The following is a 27,930-nucleotide window of genomic DNA, read 5'->3' on the forward strand; positions in this document are numbered from 1 at the left end:
AACGTGACATTTTTTTATTGCCGTAAATGAGTGTACGAATTCACTGCCCCCTTAGTTTTAAGTGGTTACCGTAGTCCCCGGATATCACGACGTGAAGGTCACCATCATCATCTTGAGACATAAATTTTCGATTTGAAACAAGTATTTAAAGGCTATCTCGCTCTTTCAAACTAACACAGCGAAACTAATAAAAACAGCTTAAGTAGATCAGATGAAAAGGATAATAAACTGCATTTTAATATAACAAGATTTATATAGAGTGCCTGTAACTACGCCTTCCATGTCGTATATACATATTATATTTTATTATTATAACTGCTTTTAAGACTAATCAAAAACTAGAAAAAAACACATAATTTCAAACCACTTCTTTATTAAGGTATGAAACAAATGAAAAAAGAGCAAGCCTTCTTTTTCTGAATCACATCCATATTTTTCTTACAAATTTCCAATAGCCTAAAGTAAACTACAGCTACAAACTATTTGAATAAGAAACAAGTGAATTAATATATGTACTAAATTAATTGAGAGATACGTATAATAGAATAACTTAACCATTGCAATTCTAGTTACTAGCTCGTAAAAGCATATAGGATTTGAGTGGAAATTCTAAAGCCTTTTATTGTATCGTAAGCACAGCAGAATAGAATACACCTATTAGTATCAGAGCAGCATTTTAATCATGAATAATTCTATACGTATGTGACCGATAGAAATTAACCTTAAAGAAAAGTTCTATTAAAATGCAACACGCAATAAAGCATATTATGAATAATGAAAATTAAATGCCATTTTCACTGCTGCACTTTAGAGATTTACGCGACGTATTCTTTAAGTGATGATGACAATGCGCATCACAAAAAAGCCACGAATTTTATTTATATGTACTTAATTTAAATCATTTCCTTATAAACTTTTAATTGGCGCAGATAAACGAAGAAATGGCAAATTTATTATTAAATAGGTAATTGTTTGTCGGTATTAAAATGAATGCAGCAATATAAGGCCAAGTTTACAATTCTTGAACAAATGGCTCTCTCGTAAAATCAAAACTAATGAGCGAATTTTATGACAAGAATAGCAATAGAACTAGCTAATAGGATTCGTATATCGTGCTTTTGGTCCGTAAAAAAATTAATTTCTCCCGAAAAAAAGAAATTTCTCCCGAGAGTCAGAGATCCCGGTCAAAGCTTACCGAACCGAGATCAAGGACATTAAGACCTAATCAACTTATGATCATGTCGTTACCTTATAATACACTAGCGACCCGCCTTCGCTTCGCTTCGGAAACTAATTTATTATTGATTTCTCTACTATTTAATGGATGTTATTATACATATAAACATTCCCTTTCAATCACTCTATCTATTAAAATAAAAACCGCATCAAAATCCGTTGCGTAGTTTTAAAGATTTAAGCATACATATTATGGATATAGGAACAGAGAAAGCGACTTTGTTTTATACTATGTAGTGATACTAATGAATTATATAATTATATCCAGTGCGGCTACTAATAATTACCGTAATGTTTCAGGGATCTAATTTTTTTTCTAAATAAATGCAAATCTATCCCGTTCATTCACGCAAAAAAAAGTATACTAAATAGTTTTAGGACATCTTGTGAACCTGTATTAGGCAGGTACCGTCAAGTCGGAATACAAGACTTCCTCGAGGCAAAAATAGCCTAGAAGGGTAGGGCAGCCCTTGTAACTATACTTGAAACCTTAGAACTTTATCTCAAGGTAGGTGGCGCATTTACGTTGTAGATGTCTATGGTCTCCAGTATCCACTTAACACCAGGTGAGCCGTGCGCCCGTCCACCTATCTAAGCAATAAAAGAAACAACTTAAAGCAGATAAACATATTAAATAAAATGTCAAAACACTAATCACTACATAACATATGACTTTCTAATACAAATTATTCAAACTTTATTATTCTCAATCAGCTTTCCGTTAGAAACGGGTCGTTCGTGTATATTAATTATTAACAACGGCATCTTATAATGAGTTAAGGAATAATATTGAACGCAAAAAAATAATCAAATTTACATAAGAACAAACGCGTGAATATAAATTGTGCATTTTCTGTTGTAATGAAAGACGAATAAATAAATAGATAGGAACGCAAATCGTCACTACTCAGATGTGCAATTATCATATCTATACTAATATTATAAAGAGGAAAGATTTGTTTGTTTGTTTGTTTCGAATAGGCTCCGAAACTACTGGACCGATTTGAAAAATTCTTTTTCCATTAGAAGCCGACATTGTCCCTGATGAACATAGGCTACTTTTATTTATTTATTTTTTATTTATTTTTTTGTTTCATGTGTGTTTTAATGTTTCCGAAGCGAAGCGAGGGCGGGTCGCTAGTACGACATAAGGGGAAATCGCGTATCTCTTATTTTTTTGTATCTTTAATTAATTATAAACATTTATTAATTAGTTACGCATTTAACTTGAGGTTTGATGAGATTACTTTTGAGATACTAAGTATGTCCTACCCCTTTGAGGAGTATCTAAATAACTATACTTGAGACCTTAGTACTTATATCTCAAGGTGGGTCGTGCATTTACGTTGTAGATGTCTATGGGCTTCAGTAACCACTTAAAACCAGGTGGGATGTGAGCTCGTCCATCAATCTATACAATTAAAACATTATGGTAAAAACTTTCACGGGTAGGTACCACCACCCCGCCTATTTCTGCCGTGAAGCAGTAATGCGTTTCGGCTTGAAGGGTGAGGCAGCCGTTGTGATTATACTGAGACCTTAGAACTATATCTCAAGGTGGGTGGCGCATTTACATTGTAAATGTCTGTGGGCTCCAGTAACCTGTAACCTAAGTAAACTTAACACCAGGTGGACTGTGAGCTCGTCCACCCATCTAAGCAATAAAAAAAATAAGTTACGGAAAAAGGTGCCAGCGAAAAAGTGTCAAAATAAATCTATTTACTTATTTTTGGTCTTATATTATGTGGTCTGCATGTTTATTTTGGCCTACTGTCAGACTGCCAGATGTTAACTTTCTTAGAAACATTTGGCCTTTGACAAAGAATCCGGAAAACAATCCGGAGCTAATTCTAATGCGACCTAAATAATATTAATAGGGAAGTCAAGTTATATATAAGAAAATCGCCAAATATTGGAAGCGGAAAGAGCTAAGAAACAACCTCAATGAGACCATGACTGGTGGTAGGACGTCGAGTGAGTTCGCAAGGGTAAGTCCAGCCCTCTGCCTATTTTTGGAGTGAAGCAGTAATGCGTTTTGGTTTTGCGGATGGGGCAGCCTTTGTACTGTAAAAACTGAGACCTTAGAACTGATGTCTCAAAGTGGGTGGCGGCATTTACGTTGTCGATGACTACAGGTTCCGGTAACAACTTAACACCAACCAGGTGGGCCGTGAATTCGTCTAACCATATAAATAAAAAAGGCCAAACTTGTTTACTGATGGTAGGACCTCTTGTGAGTCCGCTCGGGTAGGTACCACCACCCTGCCTATTTCTGCCGAGAAGCACTAATGCGTTTCGGTTTGAAGGGTGGAGCAGTTGTTGTAACTACACTTGAGGCCTTAGAACGTATATCTCAAGGTGGGTGGTGCATTTACGTTGTAGGTGTCTATGGGCTCCAGTACCTACTTAACACCAGGTGGGCCGTGAATTCCTCCAACCATCTAAATAAAAAAGGCCAAACACTCCTCGCCTAATGAACAGAATAATTTAATAACAGAGGATTCAAAGTTTAAAGACCAAACATCGAATGAAAAGTTGTAACAACGTGACTGCTCTATAGCGCGAGTGCGTGCGTCAAAAATACCCTTTCACATGTCCAAGTAAATGAAGCGTGATCGTGGTGAAGGAATCAAATAACAATTTTCGTGAAATGCAGAACAAACAAACACGAATGAAATGTGTAAACTTTCGACTGGCATCACTTAGAACTTTATAAAAAAATCATCAAGTATGTTCTAATTTTTAGGTATGTCGAAAAGCATGATGGTGAGTTTTAATGATTGTGAAATTTCTAAAGGGCTAATTGAAGTATAATTAGAGTATACTTAAAGAGTTTATTGCTTGCCTGGCCTTAAGCGGTCACCGGAAACAAACTATTCTAGTCATATTGAGAACAGAGGTGAATGTCGACTGAACTGTGAAATATGTACTACCCTTTAAACTAGAACGAACTATAAGTTCGTGGTATCAGTGGTAACAATGTAAAAAAATTTATGCAATATCACAAACATTTACCCGGCTCCAAACTTGAATTTTCTGTACTATGGAAGCCAGAGATTGATATTCATACTTATACACGTTTTAATGTATACATATTATATAGATTTTGAACACCTAGACAAAGAACAAACCAATATTTTCGTCATTCGAATATTTGATCGATGTGGGCATTCAAGACACGACCTTTGACCCAGTCGTGAGACGCGCTAACTACAGCGACACCCAGACAGTCAATAAACAAGTACACAGCAATGAAAATAGTTATGTTGATTGACTGACTAGAGATGGTATTTTACAATACAGAAGACTATTTTTTTTTTATTGCTTAGATGGGTGGACTAGCTCACAGCCCACCTGGTGTTAAGTGGTTACTGGAGCCCATAGACATCCACAACGCAAATGCGCCACCCACCCTGAGATATAAGTTCTAAGGTCTCAAGTGTAGTTACAACGGCTGCCCCACCCTTCAAACCGAAACGCATTACTGCTTCATGGTAGAAATAGGCAGGGTGGTGGTACCCACACGCGCGGACTCACAAGAGGTCCTACCACCAGTAATTACGCAAATTATAATTTTGCGGGTTTCATTTTTATTACACGATGTTATTCCTTCTCCGTGGAAGTCAATCGTGAACATTTGTCGAGTACGTATTTCATTAGAAAAATTGGTACCCGCCTGAGATTCGAACACCGGTGCATCGCTCAACACGAATGCGCCGGACGTCTTATCCGTTAGGCCACGACGACTTCAATATATTAATAAAATATATTATTACCTAAAATATATTATTACCTTTCAAAAAGCTACAACGTAAAACCTTAACGTACTAACGGGTTACGTGAGAGCCATTCTTATTAACAGTATTAAACAACACAGTGAGAGTTAGTTTTGATTGACATATTACCAGTCAAACTACTATGAGAAAAGAAGTACAATCATCGACGAAAGCGTTTTAAATTGACAAACATATCAATTGGCATATTATGTGCGCAAATATCTTCGCATTAATTAAAATCTAGATTATGTTAACCGACTTATTAAGTATGTAGATCCGGTCCAATCGAAAGTAAAACGTCATTGCTTGTTCAGTGGTATCGAAATTGACAAAATTACTTTTAGCCATAGTCTATAGAACAAATGTCGTCAAATGTATATTTTATGCTTTTTGACTGTTTTTTTAATGTAAATTGTGTTTTGGTGTGCAATAAAGTGTATTCTCTGCTCTCTCTTTCTCTCTTCTCTCTCTCTCTATTTCAAAACATATCAGCGACGATTAATTTTGTGATATTTAAAATTTTTGTTCAGGAATTATTACCGAAAACGAACAAAACCAGTAGTGACATAGTGATTGTAACAACAATAAAATTAGTTTCGATTTAAAAAAATAAATACCTACATTGCACGCAATGTAATACAATTATAATCAATGAGCTAGTGTCCGCATCGAGACACCTACGATGGTTCACAATACATCAAAATTGATCAAAATTCTAAACTAATCAGTATTCAGATTCGCCTACATAAAGCATTCCGTAGTATAATCTTGGTAATCCGATAACCACTCAACACCAGTGGAGCGTGAGCTTTGTCTACCCATTGACAATTATAAAAAACAAAATATCCATAGTGCTTAGCTACCTTATTTAAAATAACAAATAGTGCATTGATTAAATCAATTGTAACTCGCATAATGAACTTACATTTTTATGTAATAAATCCACATCTTAACAGTTCGATGAACAAGCAATGAACCGCGAACATTGATATATGAGTGATCTGAAATGAATCGTATACGTTTGCGAAGACAATACCCAGGCGAAGTTTAGATACAAACAATGAACTCTCAATAAAATTGTAAAGTGGTATTGGTATAAATCTTATACCTTTAAACGAGCAATTCTTATATATATATAATCTGAATCTCGGAAACGGCTCCAACGATTTTCATATCATTTAGTATACAGGGGATTTCGGGGGCGATAAATCGATCTAGCTACGATTTATTTTCAGAAAATGTTGTTTTATTCGTGTTTTCAATAAACAACTCTTCCCGACATCTGTTGGCGAATAATAACACTATTTTTCTTAATTGAGGGCAACTAACCGCTTTAAAGATACAACAAGATGGCGTTATCAAAAAAAAAAAAACTAAGCAAAGCTCGATCATCATCTAGTTTACAATAATTACGTGACAACAACGAATACAACTCAATTCATAAAAATAAAAATTATATCTGAAAATAAAATACGAAAATTTGGCGTCAACCTTCCTAGTAAATTTTCCAACACGCTATATTTGTAAATTTTATGATGGAACATAAATAATGAGGATTTAAAGAAACAACCGATTAAAGACTCTTTTCTGAAACATTAAATAGAAATTTTAAATATATTCATTAAATTCTTTAGAAGAAAAAAATGCATTTTCGTAGTCAATTATCAAAGCAATACTTTATCAAAGTTCTAAATGTAAAACGCCTCTACAGTGAGAAATTGTCATTTAGTATAAATATAGACAGCTAAAACATGTGCAATTGAAATCTGTATTTTTTAAATTTACCAAGTTGCTTAAAACTTTTTCTAATTCTACATTTAATTTTCGTCACGTTTTTTTTTGTTTTTGTATTTACAAGTAATCTTTGGAATTTATCCGTTCTGTTCATTCGACCACTACGCAATATGCAAGACAATTAAAGTTTGATCTAGTCCTATTCTGACAAATTCACAGTCACAATAAATCAAAACCCATAACTATAACATGTAAATTAAAACAGAGGTGTTAAGAATTCTATGCATACAATAAACAAATGAATATTCAAATCACAACAGGTGAAATCAAATAGTAATTGGTTTCGAATATAAACTGGGTAACAAAAGTGTGGAATTGATGATATCTCCGCCTTGTTATTTGCATAGAAGAAATCGTATCCGTTACGGATCCAGCAGACCGTGACTGGAGGTTACACGCACAATCTTACGGAGTTCGCTATCTAACTCATTCACAGTTTAGATTTTCAAGATTTTTATGTATGGAAAAGCTCATAATTTACTTTGTGGTGTGGTTGTGTTGAATGGTGTTAATTTTTCCGGGACCGAAAGTAGCTCATCGTTTTCCGGACTATAAATCCGCTTTCGAAAAAAAAAAACTTAATTATTTATGCTACGGCTCTGCGTGAAACGAGTATTCAAGAAAATGCAATTGCTACAATAGACAAAATGCGAAAATAGTTACCATAAATTGATCTCTCCTATATTTCCTTTCTGTCGCTTAATACCAATCCAAATGAATTGAATAACTTGATTTCGCCGTCAAATGGAACGCGCCGTTAGGTAATTACTTATAAACTTAAAATTGTATCAGAAGAAGTGATTGAGCGAAACCAATTTGTAAAACGCAAAGATCAAAGTAATCTAAAATCTTGTTGCTATAAAATATTTAGATTATAATAGATACTGATTTTCGCTAAATCCAAATTGTTGCTTCCATTTTTAAACTTCACTTTAGAATTTTTAGAATCAGATATGACTAATGTTGAGCAATGATTGTTCATGTACAGTTAGCAGTGACACAATTTTTTTTTTTGTTAAACAAAAACTTCCGATTGCTTCGTACTTTACTGACGGTACTTCTTGGTAAAGATAAACAATTTTACGTAGGAAGTTGAGCAATTGTTAAATTGTCCGTGATTAAACAATTAGTTTTTAAAACGGTCACTGTTTGGCGGGTCGTCATTGTTACGGCGTAATTTGAACAGTGTAATTATCTGTTCGAATATAAAGATTTATTACATTGATTATTTTAGGCGCATTACCCGTGTAATTAAAAAAAAAAGTTTTTAAATTTAGAAAATTAGAATTATATAATAAATAGATGAGTATCCTTTTTACGATTTTTTATTACCTTTTATTATTAAGACAAAAATAAAGAACAATAAAGGTTCAATCAATATATAACGAACAAAATTTTCTCATGATTATTAAAAATCAATAATAAAACCGCGTCAAATTAAATTTATGAGCCAAATGTTAATTCCGTTTTCACACGAAAAAAAAAAAAAAAGTTCGAGAACGCCACTGTTAGATGAAAGGTCAATGTACCCGCAATTGTCCAAGTCAACGTTTCTATCACTAGTATTCGTTAAACGAAAACTCCAGGCTCACCACTCTCATCTCTCGAGCTCTCATTTCACAGTGCATTATTGCGGACGCGTAAAAAATAATAACAACTCATTTGTCAATGTTAGCGTCGGTTTACTCTGACGCCCACAGAGCGACTCGGATACATAATAATAAATGTGCAATAATAAGAAAATGTTCGATGTTATATTTGTCGCGTAATAGTTTTATATATTACTAGACGATGACGGTTTTTTTTTGATAACGCCATCTTGTTGTGTCTTTAAAGCGTTTAGTTGCCCTCAATTAAGAAAAATAGTATTATTATTCGCCAATAGATGTCGGGAAGAGTTGATTATTGAAAACACGAATAAAACAAAATTTTCTGAAAATAAATCGTAGCTAGATCGATTTATCGCCCCCGAAATCCCCTGTATACTAAAGGGGATTGCCCACTCTCCATAGTGTGCTAGGCCCAAGATGGACATCAAATATTACTATAAAAATGTACTGATTCAAATTCTTAAATGTATTGGATATCTAAAAAATATATTGAAATTGACGCCACTATTATAAAAAATATAATAAAAATAAAAACTCGTTTTGAGGTTAATTTTCTATATAAATAAGTGTCGGATTGTGAGATACTTCAAGAACTTTTCTTTTCTTAATGTTTAAGATGTTCCTAATGTATTTTTATCCAATAGACACTTAATTCTTTAAATATCTATATTTTCTTCATCTTCATACACAATTAGTATCATCTAAAGATAGCAAAGGAGAGCATATAAACGGTTTTAAATCTCGGTCAGGGTAAAACCACAATTCACACAATGTTTTTTAGTCGTAGTATGAAACGTTATTGATAAAAGTAAAATAAATCGAAGAAAAATCAAAACACATCCATTTTGTACGCAAGCACAACACCACAAGCAGCAAGCGAAGTATCAGTCAGTCAGATTAAATTCAGTGTTGTCAGTATAAAGAAAAATAATTACATGAAATTCATATATCGATTATTTTTTTAAATAACCGATAATTGATTTATATCTTAATCTTTTTTTTACGAGTACACATTATTTTTTATGTTTTTGTTTTAGTTGTACATATTTAAATAACAATACTAGTAAAGTTTTTTTTATTGCTTAGATGGGTGGGCGAGCTCACAGCCACCCTGGTGTTGCTAAGTGGTTACTCGAGCCCACATACATCTACAACGTAAATGCGCCACCCACCTTGAGGTATAAGTTCTAAGGTTTCAAGTATAGTTACAAGTTAAAGTCCAATGGGTATGTCTTCGATGTTATTTTATGTGCATAAAATCCATTAAAATCGTTTGATTAATGATAATGCTTAAAATGATTTATTTATATGTTTTATTTATATACTCAAAATATTTACTTCATACGTAAAAGGATTTGAAGCTGGCAATATTTTTCCCGCAAAAATAAAAATCCTTGTTTTTTCAATAGAGTTACTTTTTTTAAACTACTTATTGTAAACTATAGTGGCGCTTATTTGCAAGAAAGTAAATGCATATTTATTTATGACAAAATTAATGCACTAAGTATTTTTTCTATAATCTATTGTCCGCTTTGGGCCTAAAATGGGCCATCCCCTTTTATGAAAATCGTTGGAGCCGTTTCCGAGATTCAGATTATATACATACAAATTAATATACAAGAATTGCTCGTTGAAAGGTATAGGATATTTCAAAGGCTTAATACAAAAGATATTTGATTTGTGTTTTTATACTCTTACTTCCTAGTTGACATCATAAGAGACTATTTCTGTGACAGCGATCAATTAACATCCAAAACGTTTTAAAAGAAAAACACTTATCATCCAACAAAATTATAAATTATTTAATTAATACATTCGCGTGGGTCGTATAAAAGTAGTTTTTTAAAGTTACTAAAGTAGTAATCGTCTTAGCTAAACGGATTCATTTTGGTCGACGGCAAATCTTAAGCCAGAGTGCTTACTCACTTACTGTCTCAAGAAACGGTGCGATGTTTCAGATAAGCGAACTTACATTATAGTGTGAAATCTGTTTGAATCAGAAAATATCGCAGTCTTGGTGGTGTTTGTTATCACTTTTACACGACACGAGGAGAATTAATCGAGGTTGTCGGATATTATGAGTCATTAGAATTACTCAGTCATCCTATACCACAACTATAGGAACTATTAAATTTTCAATAGCATAAAACAAATTATAAATAGCCTTCCGCGAAAACATATTACAAAACCGTCGATTATGATAAATAAATTCGACTACAAACTACTCAAAATCATATTAATAATGGTGAAACATTCAATATATTTCACCTATATATACTTTTCGGAAATCATTTTTTCAAACTGCTGGACGCAAATAATTTAAGATACGCGATCAATTGCAATTTAAAAAAAAATCTTTATATTTCCTAAAAAACAAATTTATGTGTCGATTAATTCTATAACTTTGATTTTACTTTTTTTAAAACAAAACAATAAATCATGTTTTATCAGCCAGTCGCCAAAACCGAAACCTCTTTTCGGAATACCTACACCTTGAGTTAGCAAATTAGGGTTCAATTTAGTTGAAGGTTGAATAAGACGTCTAAAGATCACAAGGAAGTCGGGTCACGTTGATTGTTGAACATAAATAAGTCAATGTTAGTGTATCGCAGTTTCGATCACAATTTTCGTGAGTTGGCGCGCACCTGTAAACTTAGAAATACGATGAGCACGCGTCCGGCACGATCGCCGTCCCGTTAACTATAGGGCTGTGGTTCGAAATATCCAACAAAACTATTCGTTCCCATTTCTGTTATGCCATCTAACTTATATTACACCTTTGTACTATCTACTTAAGGATCAGTGTGTGCTGATACTTGATCGAAATTAATGTTGTTTCATAATCACAAAAGCACTGTCATATTCTGCATTTTTAATTTTTTTAATGTCCTTGCATGATTTTGCATATATTTGTTCGTTTTACATTTGGCATTAGCGCAAAACTAAGCAGATAATTATGTAATCTATGTGTCACATTCTGCAATTGATAACCCTATAATGTAAAGGTCTCGTTTATGCCGTAGCAATCACTTTCCCCATTCGTTCATTTTTCAACTTTGTTTTTTTTTATCGGACGCATTTAACGTGACGAAATGCACTTAAAGAATTTACGAACACGTTGAGAAGGTTCCTTTTAAATTAACAAAACGAAATTAACACGAGTCCTTTTTTATGTTGTCTCATGAGTCAACTGTTTACAATGCGTGAAGTTTTTTAATATCGATTTTTTTTAACTTCGATTACACTTTGTAAATTTACAAACGATAATGCTTTTAGTGATTTATCACCAATCAATCGTACATAGCTCTCTGCATTTAATCCCTTTCGTCTTGAAATAAATCATTCGTTGCTGTTTATCAATCGATTCACAAACGATTTTCATCGATACTCGTAATGTCTCGTACGCGGTAAGACGCGAAGCAAGCTTCAGCGCAAACGATCGCATTAAATCATCGCCTCTCAAAGCGAGCAACTTAGCCTGCGATATTTAATATATTATATCGTCTTAATACTTTTCAATAAATCAAAGAGGAAAGTTCTCGATCGAGGCAAGAGATAAAAATAATGTCTTATAAAATGATAAACTCTGCAGATGAATGTCTGTTTTCGAGTAAATGTTCTCATCCAGCCAAAGACAATTTATGTTATTTCAGATTATAAGGTTATTGTAAATATTGTTATATTGATGATGATAAATTGTACTATGGTATTTTCTTCAGTTTTATGCGAATCTTATAATTAACACCACATTTACGAGTACGTTTAATCTCGTGAATTTTCATTAAATTATTTCCGAAGTTCCGAATTATTTACAGTATTCGTGGCCACGGACGACTAAGGTGTTTATAAAATACATCGAAATTTGAGTGTTGCGCTAACTACTGTCTACTTTTCTATAAAAAGTTTCATTTTACGCAGAACGGATCAATAGTATCTTGAGTTCTGGCTTTTTTTTACCTGAGGTTTCATCCCCGCGATAAGAGGACTTTATAATAAACTAACTCAGTTATAAACTAAACTGTAGTTTTTATTTTTGCACTAGATCGGCGAACCTGCCTCGTGTTAGGGGTAACCGGAGTACATCGGCACATTACAACTAAAATCCGCTACCCACGTTAAAACACTAGGCCCAAGAAGCCTAGACTGAATTTCTCGCCAGATCTTCTCGGTAGATTGCGATTCCGATCCGGTGGTAAATTCTGCGAAGCGCTGCTCTTGCTAGGGCTAGTGTTAGCAAATTCTCTCAGGCTGAGCTCGTGACCTCACCTAACCGTCTGCGCATAGGTGAAATAGTCCAATAGGCTACCAACGAAAAGGTATGGAGAAAAAAAGAGGACCAAGTCTTAATTTTTTTACTCCGGATCTCAACCAATATAAGTACCATAATACAGTGCATATACTTTTTAATGGTGTTTATTAGCGTATTATATTATTATTATTATTATACAAGGTAAATTATTTAATAATTTTATGGAAACAAAAATGTCACAATTTAAAAACTTAATCTGACACTTAAGTCATTTATAAAATACGCTGCGCTATTGTTTCACAAAATTATACCGGAAAAAAAATTAAATTGTCAAAATTTCATTACAAAATGAAAAGCGACTCTTTCATTACTACTGTATATAAAATAACGATTTAATTTCACAATAAAACGCGAATATAATAATATTATTATGTTCGAATATCAGAATAATACATTTTATTACCTCCAATAAATTACGACAAAACTAAATCAAATTCAACAACTGTAACAGGAAATAAACGTTAAAATACAAAGGCGAACAATAAGGTAAACGAACGAACGAAGGTTAAATTGGGTGTCTGAAAACGTTAATGTGCAAAAAAAAACCCAATATCTTATAATAAAGAATGTCTGCACCTACAAGACCAGATAACAATAGAACGAAACTCACAAAGCTTCTAAATTTTGCGTAGTTACTTCAGTGAGGGTGCCCCGTAGAACCTAACCTGATATTAACCCTGTATGCTTGACACTGTGAACTCATGATAGTTAGAAAGTTAATTTTCGGCCATGCGAAAAGTAATTCAGAAAGAATAAAACACGCATTGCATATTCAAGCGTTGATTATATCTTAAGGTACAGTCGATTTTTGTAGATCCTATAGTATTAAAATTTATTATAGCCGATTTGATTGTTCCGGTCATGTTATTTACCGTGATACCAAGATAATATTAATCAAGTTCTAAAAAACTATCTTTGCTTAAAATTTCATCCAAATCCTTTCAAGCGTTTTTCCGTGATTGAATAATAAACATAACTTGCATACACTTTCATAACTTTCACATTAATAATATTATACTATAGATATTTATTTCTGAGGCATTTCATTTTTTTCTTTTTCTTGAATTTAAAAATCCAACTCAATACCATATACGAACTATATTTTACAGAAAACTTTTCGATTCGATTTATCTATTAATTAAATTTGAGGTTACATATTTAAATAAGGACTTATTGCCCCTTATAGACAAACGAGTTTACGGCTAACCTAAATGATCACCGTCGCTCATGAATATAGGCAATGCAAGGGGCAAAAGCAAGCTGCTGACTGCCGCTGAAGACTCTATTCCTCCTTAAGAACATATCATAATTCTGAGCAAACATCATCAAAAGAATTTCATTCCCAATATTATTATTATTTTCTTACTTTCCTTAAAACGCGAGAACAAACATAAACTGATGTGTTTTTAATAATACTAGAGGACCCGCAGTAGTCGAAATTCGACTATAATTAATTGGGATTGTAAGTTTGTACACTATTATGATTGTATTTTCAACGCCAAGACTACACTATAGAAAAATATTAATAAAGACAAACAATATTTAACCTATTCTCAATTTGACCACAGACGTCAAGAACAAAAGTTTGACAATAAATAAATAGTATGCATGCGTGTGTGCGTCAAATACATGGTAGTGTGTGTAATGTTTTCTTTATTGATTTATGCATTATTTCAAAAAAATATTAGCATTGTGCACTTCTTCTCTATATTCTGTATAAGTGTAGAAAATTTCATACTCCTCCGTCCACGCAATTTTCGTAAAAAGGGATACAAAGTTTTTGCTTCACGTATTAACACGTTCGCTGCGGCAAGTAAAATCTTAAACCTTTGTCTGGTGCGGCGGCGGGCCAAATTGTGCCCCCAATGATTTTTCCGCCAGTGCGTGGTAGGTCTTTTTCGACACGTCAGCACAAGGTTAGATTAAATTGCTATAACTTTGAGAAAACAGTTTTTGGACTGTTGGAAAAACCTTGAACCCAACTTCTTTAGATTTGATTCGCCCCGGGATCTGCCGAACAGAAAATGAGAAATAAACCAGGGAAAGTGGCGGGTCGATATCGACCAGAACCGCACTAGAAAGTATTTTTAGTAGTGATGGGAAAGACAAAAATAAGGGGATATCGAAAATAAAACAGAATTAAAGTAAAGAAATAAAAAATGTTTATTTAATTATTTATTAATGGCTGTCTTTAAAACATTTCGCATAAAGATTTTGCTTGCACATTCTGCAGTATGTTTTAATTTTTTTTAATTTCCTTTTCACCTCGGAACTCTTCATGGTTTCCCGCAGTTTTTCATTTTCTTGAAGGAAAATATCTTCTGACTGCTGTCACTATCACTATCTGCACCGCAAATTAATTTATTTTCCAAAATATTTATCTTTCTTTTGTTGCCTGACATCGTGCCTTTAATTTTAAGGAATAAAAAAAACGTGACGTACGTCAGTTCCGATAGCTTGCCCAACACTAACTGGCGAGGCGGGCGCTCTGTGCGGTATCGGGCCGCCAACAGCCTGTTGGGACGGCGGGCCACAATAGGCCTCCTCCCGCACCGAGTTGATATTTTTTACCGTCAGTGCGTGATAGGCCGATAAAGGCCTGCCGTGATGTTTTTATAGGGAACACCTATACTTTTGACCACAATCTCAAATATATATTTGTCTTTGTCGTAACTTTACAAACACCTGAGATAATCGTTCCGCACCAGCGAGAGGGACATAGTTTTCTTCGTCCGCACCAGGTGAAATTCCGCGGCAGGCTGATTTGGGCCTGTTCCGCAGTGAACGTGTTAATATATAGATATTTATTCAACGCGGAGTTCTTTGTAATTAAGTGTCACTATATAATTATTGTCACTCTCAGGCAATTTGAAACGCGTGAAAGTCGAAACGCATTACGTAAACGCATACAAAATTCATTTTTAAACTTCACAATGAACGAGTGCACACAACAAAGAACACAGCATATTTGAGTCGACTATTATCAAAGCCGACAATCTGACTTTTGGATAATTATTGGTAAATCAGAAAAACGAATTATTGACTTTGTACTCCATTGGCAGTCACAAAACTCTTCGGAACGACATCTTAGATAAATAACAGGTTAACTATTAACCTTTATTTAATGTGGGTTTTGAACCGTATTCTTTGAAGGAGACGATTATATTCAAATCAATCTGTATTGACATATCAATAACATTTTTTTTTCCAAATGCACAGATTGCCACCTTTGATAATAGACGACTCATTTTATCGCATCGAAATATAATCTAAATTACCTATGGATGCTATAAAAAAAAAATTAGTTTACTTTCACTTCTAAATAGTCACTTTTCTGTTAGTTAACGGAATCAGACAATATCATGGGTTTAATCGGCGCTGGCGATCACTGTATGTTTTTTTTATTTATTGCTTAGATGGGTTGATGAGCTTACAGCCCACCTGGTGTTAAGCGGTTACTGGAACCCATAGACATCTATGACGTAAATGCGCCACCCACCTTGAGATATAAGCTCTAAGGTCTCAGTATAGTACAACGGCTGCCCCACCCTTCAAACCGAAACGCATTACTGTTTCACGGCAGAAATAGGCAAGGTGGTGGTACCTACCCGTGCGGACTCATAATAGGTCCCTACCACCAGTAAAATAAATTGAACACATTGTCATAATCGGCCTACAAATTGTATTGTATTTATTGTTCCTAAATATTCAACAAACGTGCCTTGTTTTCAGCGAACCTCTTGACCTGATTCTTGAAGAAAAAAATGCTCAACATTTTACGTAAGCACATAGCCAATAAAGGATTTTTACCAACATTGTGTCAATACAATGAGGAAAGCGTATTGTGGACAATGGCTCATTAAAACTAAGCCCCTTCCGCTATTAAGCCGGTTTGTTACGATACGCTATTGTGCTGTCCCTTATCCGAAGGAATTTCGGGCATTTACGATCAAACAACGTATTCTCTTAATAATCTGTTCCAACAATTAATAAAATCCAAGCTGCGACAGTCTTATGATGACGTACGTTATCCCTTATCGATAAATACCTACCTACTGATTGGGCACAAAACAAACACAAGTTGGAAAGTTAAATAAATAAATACTTTTTTATAACTTTGATAGTTTTCTAGATTTCCTGATTCTTTCATTGCTTTAATTTTATTAGTTAACAAATGTTGAGTAACATTAATTTAAAATAAATAAAAACAATATCTTTGTTCATTTTAAATTAGTAAATTGAATACATTACTATATTTTAACTATGAAAATATAACGCTCTTGCACAAAAATGCTCTTGCACAATTAGCAAATATTTTATAATGGCATGCCACCACCATTCTCAAATAACCTAAATATAAGAAAAATATTAACTTTACACTTTAATCTCAATCACGAGCAGGTTTTCCCAATACGCACCGTTTATTGTTTATAAAAGTACGCACCTTCAATAATACCCAAACAAATTAAGTTTTATTACAATTTTCATGTAACGAAAATCATAGAATGCAACGTGTAATTGTTATAAAATTACCCTCTTAATAACCAGTTATAATATATCTCCGAGCATGTCCATAAATAAACAACGGTTATTGTATGTTTAATTAGTCGTTCATAATCGGTCCGAGATCGTGTTATCTGAACAGTTACTTAATAAAGTAGATTAATATCTCTGGCAATACTTTAACAGTAGTAAATTGATTTTATGATCAACACTATCATTGTATGAATTCAATTTGAAAAGAAAAAGTCTGTCTTGAATTAATCAAAAATGAACTTGGTATTAATTGCGATAACGATCAAATTTACCTGCTATAACTTAACTGGAATAGCTCCCCCCTTAGGCTACCAGTGAATGTCCGAAAATATTCAAAACCGTATTTTAAGAGATAATAATCTATCTATATTTATATAAAAATGAATTGCTGTTCGTTAGTTTAGCTAAAACTCGAGAACGGCTGTACCTATTTGGCTAATTTTGATCTTGAATTATTTGTGGAAGTCCAGAGAAGGTTTAAAAGGTAGATACACATGAAAATGCTCAGAATTAAATATAACATTAACAATTTTGTTTTTCCTTTGATGTGTCCCCGGTCGGTCGGATTCCTATTGTTTGTTATAAGTTTATTTTATACAAAAGTTTAGGTCTTTTATTTATCGATTTAGGCACTACGAAGTCTGCCGGGTTAGCTAGTATTATAATAAATAACTTGTAAACAAATGTCTCGATGACAAAAACTCAAGAATCTTAGATCTATCGCAGCGATTTCGAGTCGCAATGCGCAATGAACGCGTGCGCATAACGGTTTCAGTGTAATCACGAAGCGATAAAAAGCAAAGCCGTAACGGAACGTGCGTCACTTCGACAATCAACGCGGCTGCTGCAATAAAACATGGAGATGCCGCTAACAATTAAACAACTCGAAAGATTACACAGAAAAGTAACAAACAGTGCGAATTGTTTTGGCTCGCAGGAATTTCTTTTGCCAACTGAAACTATCTTTAAAAAAAGAGTTAATCACATGTCTTGTCAGAACCTACATAGGTTTCCCGCTTGTTTGCAGACGAGATAATTTTTTGCTTAGATGATTAGACGATCAGCTCGCCTGATGTTAAGTAATTAACGGAACCCATAGACATCAACAGCGCTCCAAACTTAAGAAATGAGTTCTAAGTTTTTCCAATTTTATAAAATAATGGCTATCCCACCCTTCAAACCGAAACGCATTACTGCTTCGCGAATCGCGGCAGAAATAGGCAGGATGATGATAAATACCTGTGTCGACTCACAACACGTCCTCTACTTGTACAACTATCTTCTCCTTCCAGTGCCTCGTCAATCCTGAAGGTTGGCCGTTAGCTTCCTGTATTCATTTCTATCAGCAGCCAGCCGGAACAGCTGTTCGACGGAGGCAATACCGTTCCACTCCTGGATATTCCGGAGCCATGACTTCTTTCTTCGTCCAGCACCTCTCTTTCCGTCCACTTTGCCCATCATTATCATCAATCATTATCGTACAACTATACACCTAACTATTAGAACGAATAAATTATTAAATTGATGGCATACGCTCGGTAAATTTTTGAAGAATTAATAATTATCTTTTACTTTCAGAATCAGAAACAATCGATAAATAAAAAGATACACTTGAAACTGACGTCGCGAAGAACTATTAGAATTATAAAACAAGATGAATTTTATAATAAATACGAAATAATATTAGCACTATTTATCCGCAACGTATTATAGTCATCGGCCTTCCGAAATAAAAATAGAACATTTCACCATTCCTTGCCCTTTCAACATAATATATTATTCGTGACCTTTCTGGCGATTTCATACGATCCTCATTTACATAATACCGATAATTATACGTACAAGGATGCCTAAAATTTTAGAAGCACGTATACTTCTCAGCAATCAGAACCTTTATCTTGGCAATACTTTACTACTTTCTAGAATTTACCAAACGTATTGTATTTATTTGTGAAAATGCTTACAAAAAAAAGTTATAAGCTTGCAAATCGAGCATCATGTGGTTATATTTTGAGATTTAATACTATAACATTTCAAGTCGCAAACAAATTTTGTTATTTACGACTTTTTTAATGCAAGCTGTTAATATTTATTAAATCGGTTCTTTTATTTCTATTTTATTACAAAATGCTTTAGTGAGTGAGATAACTAGTTTTAATACATCGCTTAACCATTTACCTTAGTATCTCTTATTACCGCAAACTCTGTCTGTCCCTTTAGACTAAACAATATCTTCTTAGGTTTTCGTGAAGCGTAGACTAGTAGATTAAAAGCACTTTTACGACATAATTTCCTGTTTTTTTTTAAATCTTTAATTATTTTAGATATTTTGAATACCGAATAGTTTCCATAGCCACGGACGGCTACGGTGTTATTCGTTGACACTTGAATATTGTATTTATGTATCTAATACTAGAGTCTAGTTTTCTAGAAAAACATTTCTAGACTTTTACGTTTCATTTAACGCAGAACAAAATAATACATATTATGACAACAATAAAAACAAGATTGAGCCGTAAAAGTAGTTTTAATTACGTACAAAAACAAATACTTTACGATTTGTTATATAGGCTTTTCCTGGTTATTTATATTATAATGACTGCAGTTCAAGTGACTTCCATTAAGCAACGTGTTTTCAAGTGTTTGTTGAAATGATAAATATTTTCGTTCAATAAGAAATACGTATTGAATAATAATTATATTAATAATTTAACAAATTCCAATCGGTTTTAAATTTCAAGATATTGACAGAATTTTCAATTCATACTTCTTATATCTAATACGTTGTGGTGGCTAATTAATACATGTGAATAATTAGTTGTTTTAATGTGTCATAAGACCTAATCAGATTAAGATGGGAAATTCCATTTTAGATAGACAACGCTGTACAATGACGTCAGCGTTCAAAGCGTCCTTCATACTATTCCTCCATATCCATCTACACTATTCCTCGCGTTCAATCTCCTTAAAAGATAATTATCGCTTACATTTCAAAATGTTATTATTAGATTCAAATTATTTCTTAATTAGACAACAGCAATATCCTTTCCAAAGCCAATTAAAATTTAACAAATACGAAATCAAGCATCTGCCAAATTGCGTACAGAAAAAAAAAACGAACAAAAGTACACGTCTACCTATAGAAAGATATTCAAACGTTTGAACGCAAATAAAACTAAAAATCCACGATGATATTTCATTATCAAGATCTATAGACACTTAAAGCTCGCCATATCAATTAAACGCCAGTAGTTGTAAATTAAATATTTTTTATTTTCATCTGCATAGCAATTAAACATTTAGATTTATAATGAAAAGAATTTATAGTTTCAACTTGTAAGTAGTAGTTTACTGATCTAAATGAGCTCGTTTTTCAATTGGAATTATGTCTGTTTTTTAACCGTTTGCCTCTTATTGCGTTATTCCAAAAAGTTACGGCAGCATTTCGATAAATTTTACCATAACACGCAAACATAGTTTAATGTCTACGTAATAATATATGTACATATTTACGTTTTCGGTTTTTTGTAGCCTTCAATTGCTCAAATGAGTAAATGGGCTCACGATCCGCCTGATGCGTTTGTGTAGACTATATACAAAAGAATCTCAATGCCGTGACACACCTCGAGAAATGAATTGGAAGTCTCAGTTTGATTGTTTAAAAGCTGTCTCATCCTTCAAACCGGAAACCAGGACTGCTTTGCGATCGATACGCACGGATAGGTGGTACCCATCGGGGCGCGTTCACGATTCAATACCACCAGTAATTGCGCAAATTTATAAATTTGCGTGTTTGATTTTTGCTACGCGATCTTATTCCTTCATCGTTAAAGGCGTTCGTGAACATTTCAGTACGTACTTTCTTAGAAAAATTAGTATCTGCCTGTGGGCTTCGTAAAGCGGTATAATAACATCACTTGATACATGCACATTGGTCGTCTTATCCTGTAGACCAAGACGACTAAGCATTCTGATTAATATGGATTCACAGTTTCTTGTTTCGTACCAGATTTTAAATGAAACACATTTCGCTGTTTCTATATTATTTTCAGCGTTAAATATTTGATAAAAAAAATTCAAGAATCTCCATTTTTGTATTATTAAAAAAAAAAATTCAAATGTTACCTTATACCTCAGAAACACAATATACCAAATTTTATTTCCTACAAGCAATTAATTATTACGTGCATGTTCAATTTATTAAATAATCTAACAATAGTCGACAAATTCATAACGTAACAACAAAAACACGTCTTTATTACGACGTAATTAAACGAGCGTTTAAAATGAATAGGTTTGCCCTATTATCGATAATACAAGTTTTTATCGATACATCGATTAACTCGTGCTGTCACATGCCATTGCGTTTTTACTCTAATTATGTCCCTTATGATTGATTCCCTATGTTATCATTAGTGAAGTATCATCATATCACTAGTGTTGCAAGAATGTAAAATACGTTATAAATAAATTAATCAAATAATCCTGTAACTAATTATGCTATTATATTTCTCATTTGCATTGATACAAAAGTACAAATAATAGTGTTGTGAATTTTAGTTTATACGTTATCGTATTTCTATCATCAGCAAAGTGGAAGTATACCAATGTTATTTAAATTTTTGAAAGCCACTTCGAGGGTTCGCAGGGGTAGGTCCAACGCCCTGTCCGTTTCTGCCATAAAGCAGTAACACATTTCGGTTTGAACAGTGGAGCAGCCGCTGTACTGTAACACTGAGACACAGAACTCAAGGTGGGTGGCGGCATTTCGATGTAGTTGTCTATGGACTCTGGTAGCCACTTAACACCAGATGGGCGGGTAGCTCGTTCACCCAACTAAGCAAAAAAAAGTGTGCGTATTTTCAATTTAATCGAAGGATGCGAATTACGTTGAAAGATTCCGTTACATAGATAGAAAGATGCTCATCAAGCTAATATCACAAAAACTCATTAATCTGTTATTGAAATCAAATTAGAATGATTCGATTTTAATAAAAAAAAATTATTGCCTTTGTAGGCAGACGAGCGTACGGCCCACCTGATGGTAAGTGGTTACCGTCGCCCATGGACTTCAGCAATGCCAGGAGCAGAGCTAAGCCGCTGCCTACATATTAAAACATAATAAAAACACAAATTTAAAAGTCGTAAAATGTAACACCGAAAGGCTTTGTTTAACTTCGACATTAAAATTTCAACTAGCATATAAATCGTAATCGAGAACTGTTAGCACTAAATTTTCATTAAATCTAAATCCTGTAGTTACCTGGACTACATCTACATTACAAACGTTATTAATGAGTACTTGCGTGCCGCGGCACTGAAAGGTCAATGGAACAAGACGATTCATTTATTCTGAAATATAATAAAATTATTGTATGATTAATGGCTATTTTCAATTTAAAAAATTTTTACGCATCTTTTATATTTAATTCTCGTTGATAGCCGCGTCTGAAAAGTTTCGTAACAGTCCAAAAGAATAAGGTTTTTTTTTATTTTATATAATGTAATCAAAACGATTTTGCAAATAGTAAAATTTTGACATAACGTTTGTCGGGTCGCCTAATCTATACTAATCTATAGGTATACTAATATATAAATCTACTGTGGTTTTTACGGATGTTCCATTATAACTACTGAACCATGCATCCGATTAACTTGAAACTTGGTATCCATGTAGAAAATACATGTGCTTAATGGATAGGCTAATATTTATAGTGAGTATTGGACTCCCTAACAATAATGACAATAAATAATAATGTTAATTTTAAATGCCCAGCGAAGCGGGCGAGTGCGGCTAGTTTTTAATCAAATCAAATCAAAACATGTTTAATCAACTTAAATGAAAGTACATACTTGTTGAACGTCAAAATAGTTTTCTTAAACCTGTATGTATATGTAGGTTCTGAACATCTTGTGGGATTTTGTTGTACAGGCGCACAGACCCTGTGCGCCTGTACAACAAAACCCGAATGAATTTCGTATCTTATGTAACCTACTCATCGGCACAACAAGCTTGTGTATGTTCCTAGTATTTCTATTATGTATGTCAGACTTTTTAGGAAACTCCTCAATATGTTTACGAACATACATCAAATTTTCAAAAATGTACTGGGATGGCATAGTGAGAACTTTAATTTCTTAAAAATTTTCCCTCAGGGCTTCCCTTGGGTGCATATTATAAATAGCACGTTTGATTTACTTTAAACCCAATCTATAAATTTTAATATGACTAAAAATTGTAAAGCTGTGTAATGCTACCTATAAAACGTCGCGCTCGGTGCGTTTGTCTGTCCGTCGGGTGCGATCGTGGGCTTCCTGTGGATATTACTCAATATGCTAATGCCGGCGGTTGGCACGCGACCCTGCGGAACACCCCGTAGCCTTCGCCTACAAATAAGCACGTTCGAAGCAGAGATTGCTTTTGCTACCAAGGACTAATAGATGTTTGACCCATTTAGCCGTCGCCAGCCGCTAACATTGATCAAACTAAATGTTAAGGGGACGAAGCATGATTCGAGAAAACTTCATTTCAATAGGGTTTTTTTCGAGGTTTACGTCCAAATAAGCCGTATCTCAACGTCAGTAAGATTGTATCTACCAATAGTAGCTGTGTCTTAGAGATAATCGCCTCACGTACATGTGATATATAGAAAAAGTGAGAAGAAAATGGTGCGTGTTTAGTTTCGAACCGACACGAGGGGTACTCTCACTGAAGCTAAGGCGTATTATGCGACCGCACGGATATGTCCGGTAGTACCATCCTGACTATTTCTGACAAGAAGCAGTTACGAAGTGCTTACAATTCTGAAATCCTTTACTGAAACACCTTATGCGTTATAAAACCGGTAAGGTCGTTCACATTAGTATTTTTATGGACTTGGTAGCCACTTATTACTAGGCAAGTCGTGAGCTCATACCCCAATCGATAGAAAAACCCTTCATCGCCGCGCAACGATCAATAGAATACCAGACTACCGATGACTCAAAAGTTTCATTTAGTTTTTCCTATCCCATTTCAATCCGTAAACAGTTAATATGGGGAAAAAACGAGAATAAAATTATAATGCAACATAAGGACAACATTAGATACTTTATTCTTCCTATTGCAAATAAAATATACGTGCACAGAGTACATTGAATTATCTGGTATACAAGTATACAGTGAAAATAAGAGCCCATGGACCTCATGAAATAAACGCCACTACTCAGCTTAAGACACGAATCTGAAGTTCCAACTAAATGTATCATATCATATAGGTAATAAAGTTTATATTGTTTTATCGGAAACATTTCTCATGTCTATTGAAAGACGGTAAGCAGCAGTTTGGCTCTGGCATTGCGGAAGTCCATGGGCGACGGTAACCACCTACCATCAAGTGAGCCATATGCTCGTCTTCCTAAAAGGGCAATAAAAAAAACATCATACTGTGATACTTGGATAGAGACGATAGACTTCATAGACTTGGATAGAGAGATAAGCACTACAATGAATTCTCTGGTATTTAAATGCCAATGTATTTTTTTTTATTAAAAATTTGTATTGTGTAAAAATTTAATGTAACAATTTTCTAGCAGTTGCTCAAACCACAAATCTGATTTCCTTCCTCTCGCTCACAGCATAACAATAATAATTACAATTGCAAATTTAAATTATTAATATTATTTCGATACATCACTCTATAACGTAATATTATTTAGGACTTAATAATAAACGTAATAAACCTAATATGTGTAAACTTTAATTCTCAATGATTTTCCTCATTTGCTTGCATGTGCAGAAAAATTCACGGCCCACCTCATGTAACTATCATGTGGCTACTGTGATCTATAGAAAAAACTATATTAATACTGTCGACTTAAGACTTAATAATAAACTTCATAAGCCTAGTATGTGTAAACTTTAATTCTCAATGATTTTCCTAATTTGCTTACATGTGCAGAAAAATTCACGGCCCACCTCATGTAACTATCATGTGGCTACTGTGATCTATAGAAAAAACTATATTAATACTGTCGCGTTGAGACATGAATTCGAAAAAGGGATAGGAATCAAATCATTCAAAAAAAATACCAACATTACTAATAAATCTGTGTCAATATGTTATATTTCTTTCGTACGCTTTATTCGGATTTTTATGTAATTTCGATAACACGATTCACGCTTGTAGTTGCGTGTTTTTCTTAGTCCATTAATATTTCGCGTGACAAAATCTAAGTACAACTAATTGGATACACGAACTTACTTGTGTCAGTCAAATAAAACACTTGCATAAAAAGAACAAGTAAAATAATAAATACATAATTTTACTAAAACAAAATGAAATGAAAGAATATCATTGATGTAGTGGAAGTCTATTAAAATGTATTATTAAGAATAACTCAAAGATACTGGTCAGAGAGCTAGATAAAATTGAAATGGGACAGCATGAGAAACACCAACTTGAAATAAAAAATAATCCCCATAATAAATTTTTCTAAAAAAAATTCTGAGGTAACATACTTAATAATATAAAAATATAGTCGAATTGGGAACATTCTCATTTTTTGAAGTTGGCTAAGGAAAACGAGTAATCAAATTTTAACTTAAACCAACAGTGAAGTAACACTGATTTTTTAACAAAAAAAAAACTGTTTCAAAGATCCTCTCCGCACAACGATGTTAATAAAATTATGTACTCAAATTTCTGTATTGAAGATTGTGCTTTAATATTAGAACTGAAAAGCTTGGTTGCTACCCCTGCATTACGTCGGCGTAGAGTTCAACGCACTCGCTCATGAAAAATTACATTTTCCGATTCGGAACGTTGATAAAGGATTATTCAGAGCTAAATGAAAAGTTCATTAACTTTACCATACCAAGAAATATTCAAACAGAAATACCAACTTGTACACAAGTGATTTTAATGAAAAATCTGAATAAATTTTTATTAAATTACTTTTATGAAAAATCAAAATTCCAAACATAAAACTGGTTTGGGTATAGTCAAAAATAAGTAAGAGTTTTACCCAGACCAATTAATCCCATTAATTTGTAATTCAAATTATAACCTCTGACCTTTACAGCGACGTAGATGAGACATGACTGAAAGCCTATACTGGACAGTATCCGTGGGGTTTTACTGGAAAAAAAAACTCACCTATTTTTGCCGTGACCGATCTTGTAGAGCTCGACGTGCTTGAATTGAGCGTAAGTTGCCATTGTGATTTAAAATAATAGGACGATTCAACACTCGGGGTAGACACTGCGCGTTGCCGGCTATGGCTAGGGATACGTGCGTACACAACCAAGTCTGTCAGCTGACTGAGCCCGCGCGGTCTCGAACCCTCGTTTAAGTCGATGCCGGCCACCCTCCGCCCGCGCGTCAACACTGAACCGCGCATGCGCCTAACAACGACGACACTTCCTCTTGTTTAAGTTATTTTTTGAAATCATCGAAACAGCCGGTCGTGCCACTACATTTTTTTTGTCCTACCTATGCTGATAGCCTTAAGAGGCTATATCAGCGTTACCCTAACATGTAGGTGAGCTCTCAGGGCTCAAATCGGAGGTGTTGTTGCGAACATTGGCCCTAGCAAGAGCAGTGCTTCGCAGAATCTACCACCGGATCGGAAACGCGACCCACTGAGAACATCCGGCAAAAACGGATTAGTTCAAAATATTTAAACAAATATGTGTATTTTATTTATACGTCCGGTAATATCCTGTCGGTGGAATGGAAAGCTGCAAGTCTTAATAAGTTTTTTTCTTTGCACAATACCCTAAGTCGCTACATGACATGCGCTGAACGACACCAGATGCGACTGGATGCGACAAAACGGATAAAAGTTCATTAAAAACGTGGGATGACGATGCAAAACCGGTTAAATGAGATCTGGGTCGTAAGTCTGGCTGTCAATGTCCTAATTCAACGAGACGTATCAAATCCACGCTTCTAATTAATACTTGCAATGATCTTTCTTTGTTTCATTGATATAAAACGACGGACCTCCTTCGCTTAATCGATAACATAAGACACATTATTTTACGTAGACCTTTTGAGGCGTGAGGAGGCATATTTGTCGGCTGATTGTGCGTAATCGAAGCGCCGCCGTCTAAATGTCAACCATCGTCAATACAAAACACATGACAGTAGTGCAGTTGGTTAGGTTCAATCATCAGTTTTGGTCTTCCTCTCCTCCCTCTTCTTTTCTGGAGGCGCCGGAGTCCGACATAACCCGGTCTATTACCCCTCTCGACCGGGTGGGTATCCGTAAATGGATTCCCCAGCGTTAAAAAAAAAAAAAAAGGTTCAATCATCAGTACACCGGAGACCGGACAGAGTTCGCCAGCGATAAGATCATCACTATTCCTAATCGACAGGCTGTACGGAGTCCGCCTAGACGGTGCCAGATTTATCACCAGGTATGTGATAAATCTGGCACCGTCTCAGAACCAACGTGGGTTGGGTTACGCTACGTTTGGTTATATTATTCACTGTCATAATGACAGTACGCAAGCCGCTAACCCCTGTTCTTCATATGCCCTTTCGATCCGTGAATGCGAATAAATTTATTTCAATTATAGTTTATTAAAATCTCCATTTGTACGTTCACGTCTACTTCCCTTTATACTAACACAACCTATCTTATTTTATTTTTAAATCTATGTACATACGTGTAAGCAACAGCT

The 27,930-nt window shown here is 34.2% G+C and overlaps 1 protein-coding gene across 9 annotated transcripts in view; it reads right to left on the minus strand.

Moving 5' to 3' along the window:
- The window catches only part of LOC101740069 (microtubule-associated protein Jupiter), a 158,434-nt gene that overhangs the window by 53,092 nt on the left and 77,412 nt on the right, over positions 1-27,930 (minus strand). For 2 of the 9 annotated variants that reach the window (XM_004931246.5, XM_021351372.3), the window contains exon 1: positions 26,399-26,576. The exons of 6 other annotated variants lie outside the window; for them this stretch is intronic. In XM_004931246.5, the coding sequence (XP_004931303.1) occupies positions 26,399-26,460 (62 nt within the window). In that variant the 5' untranslated portion in view covers positions 26,461-26,576. Of the gene's footprint in view, positions 1-26,398; positions 26,577-27,930 lie in introns of those variants that run through there. One more of the 9 variants, XM_004931247.5, reaches the window with a different exon arrangement.

This window comes from Bombyx mori, chromosome 7 (assembly GCF_030269925.1).
Source record: "Bombyx mori chromosome 7, ASM3026992v2".
Classification (NCBI taxonomy): Eukaryota; Metazoa; Arthropoda; class Insecta; order Lepidoptera; family Bombycidae; genus Bombyx; species Bombyx mori.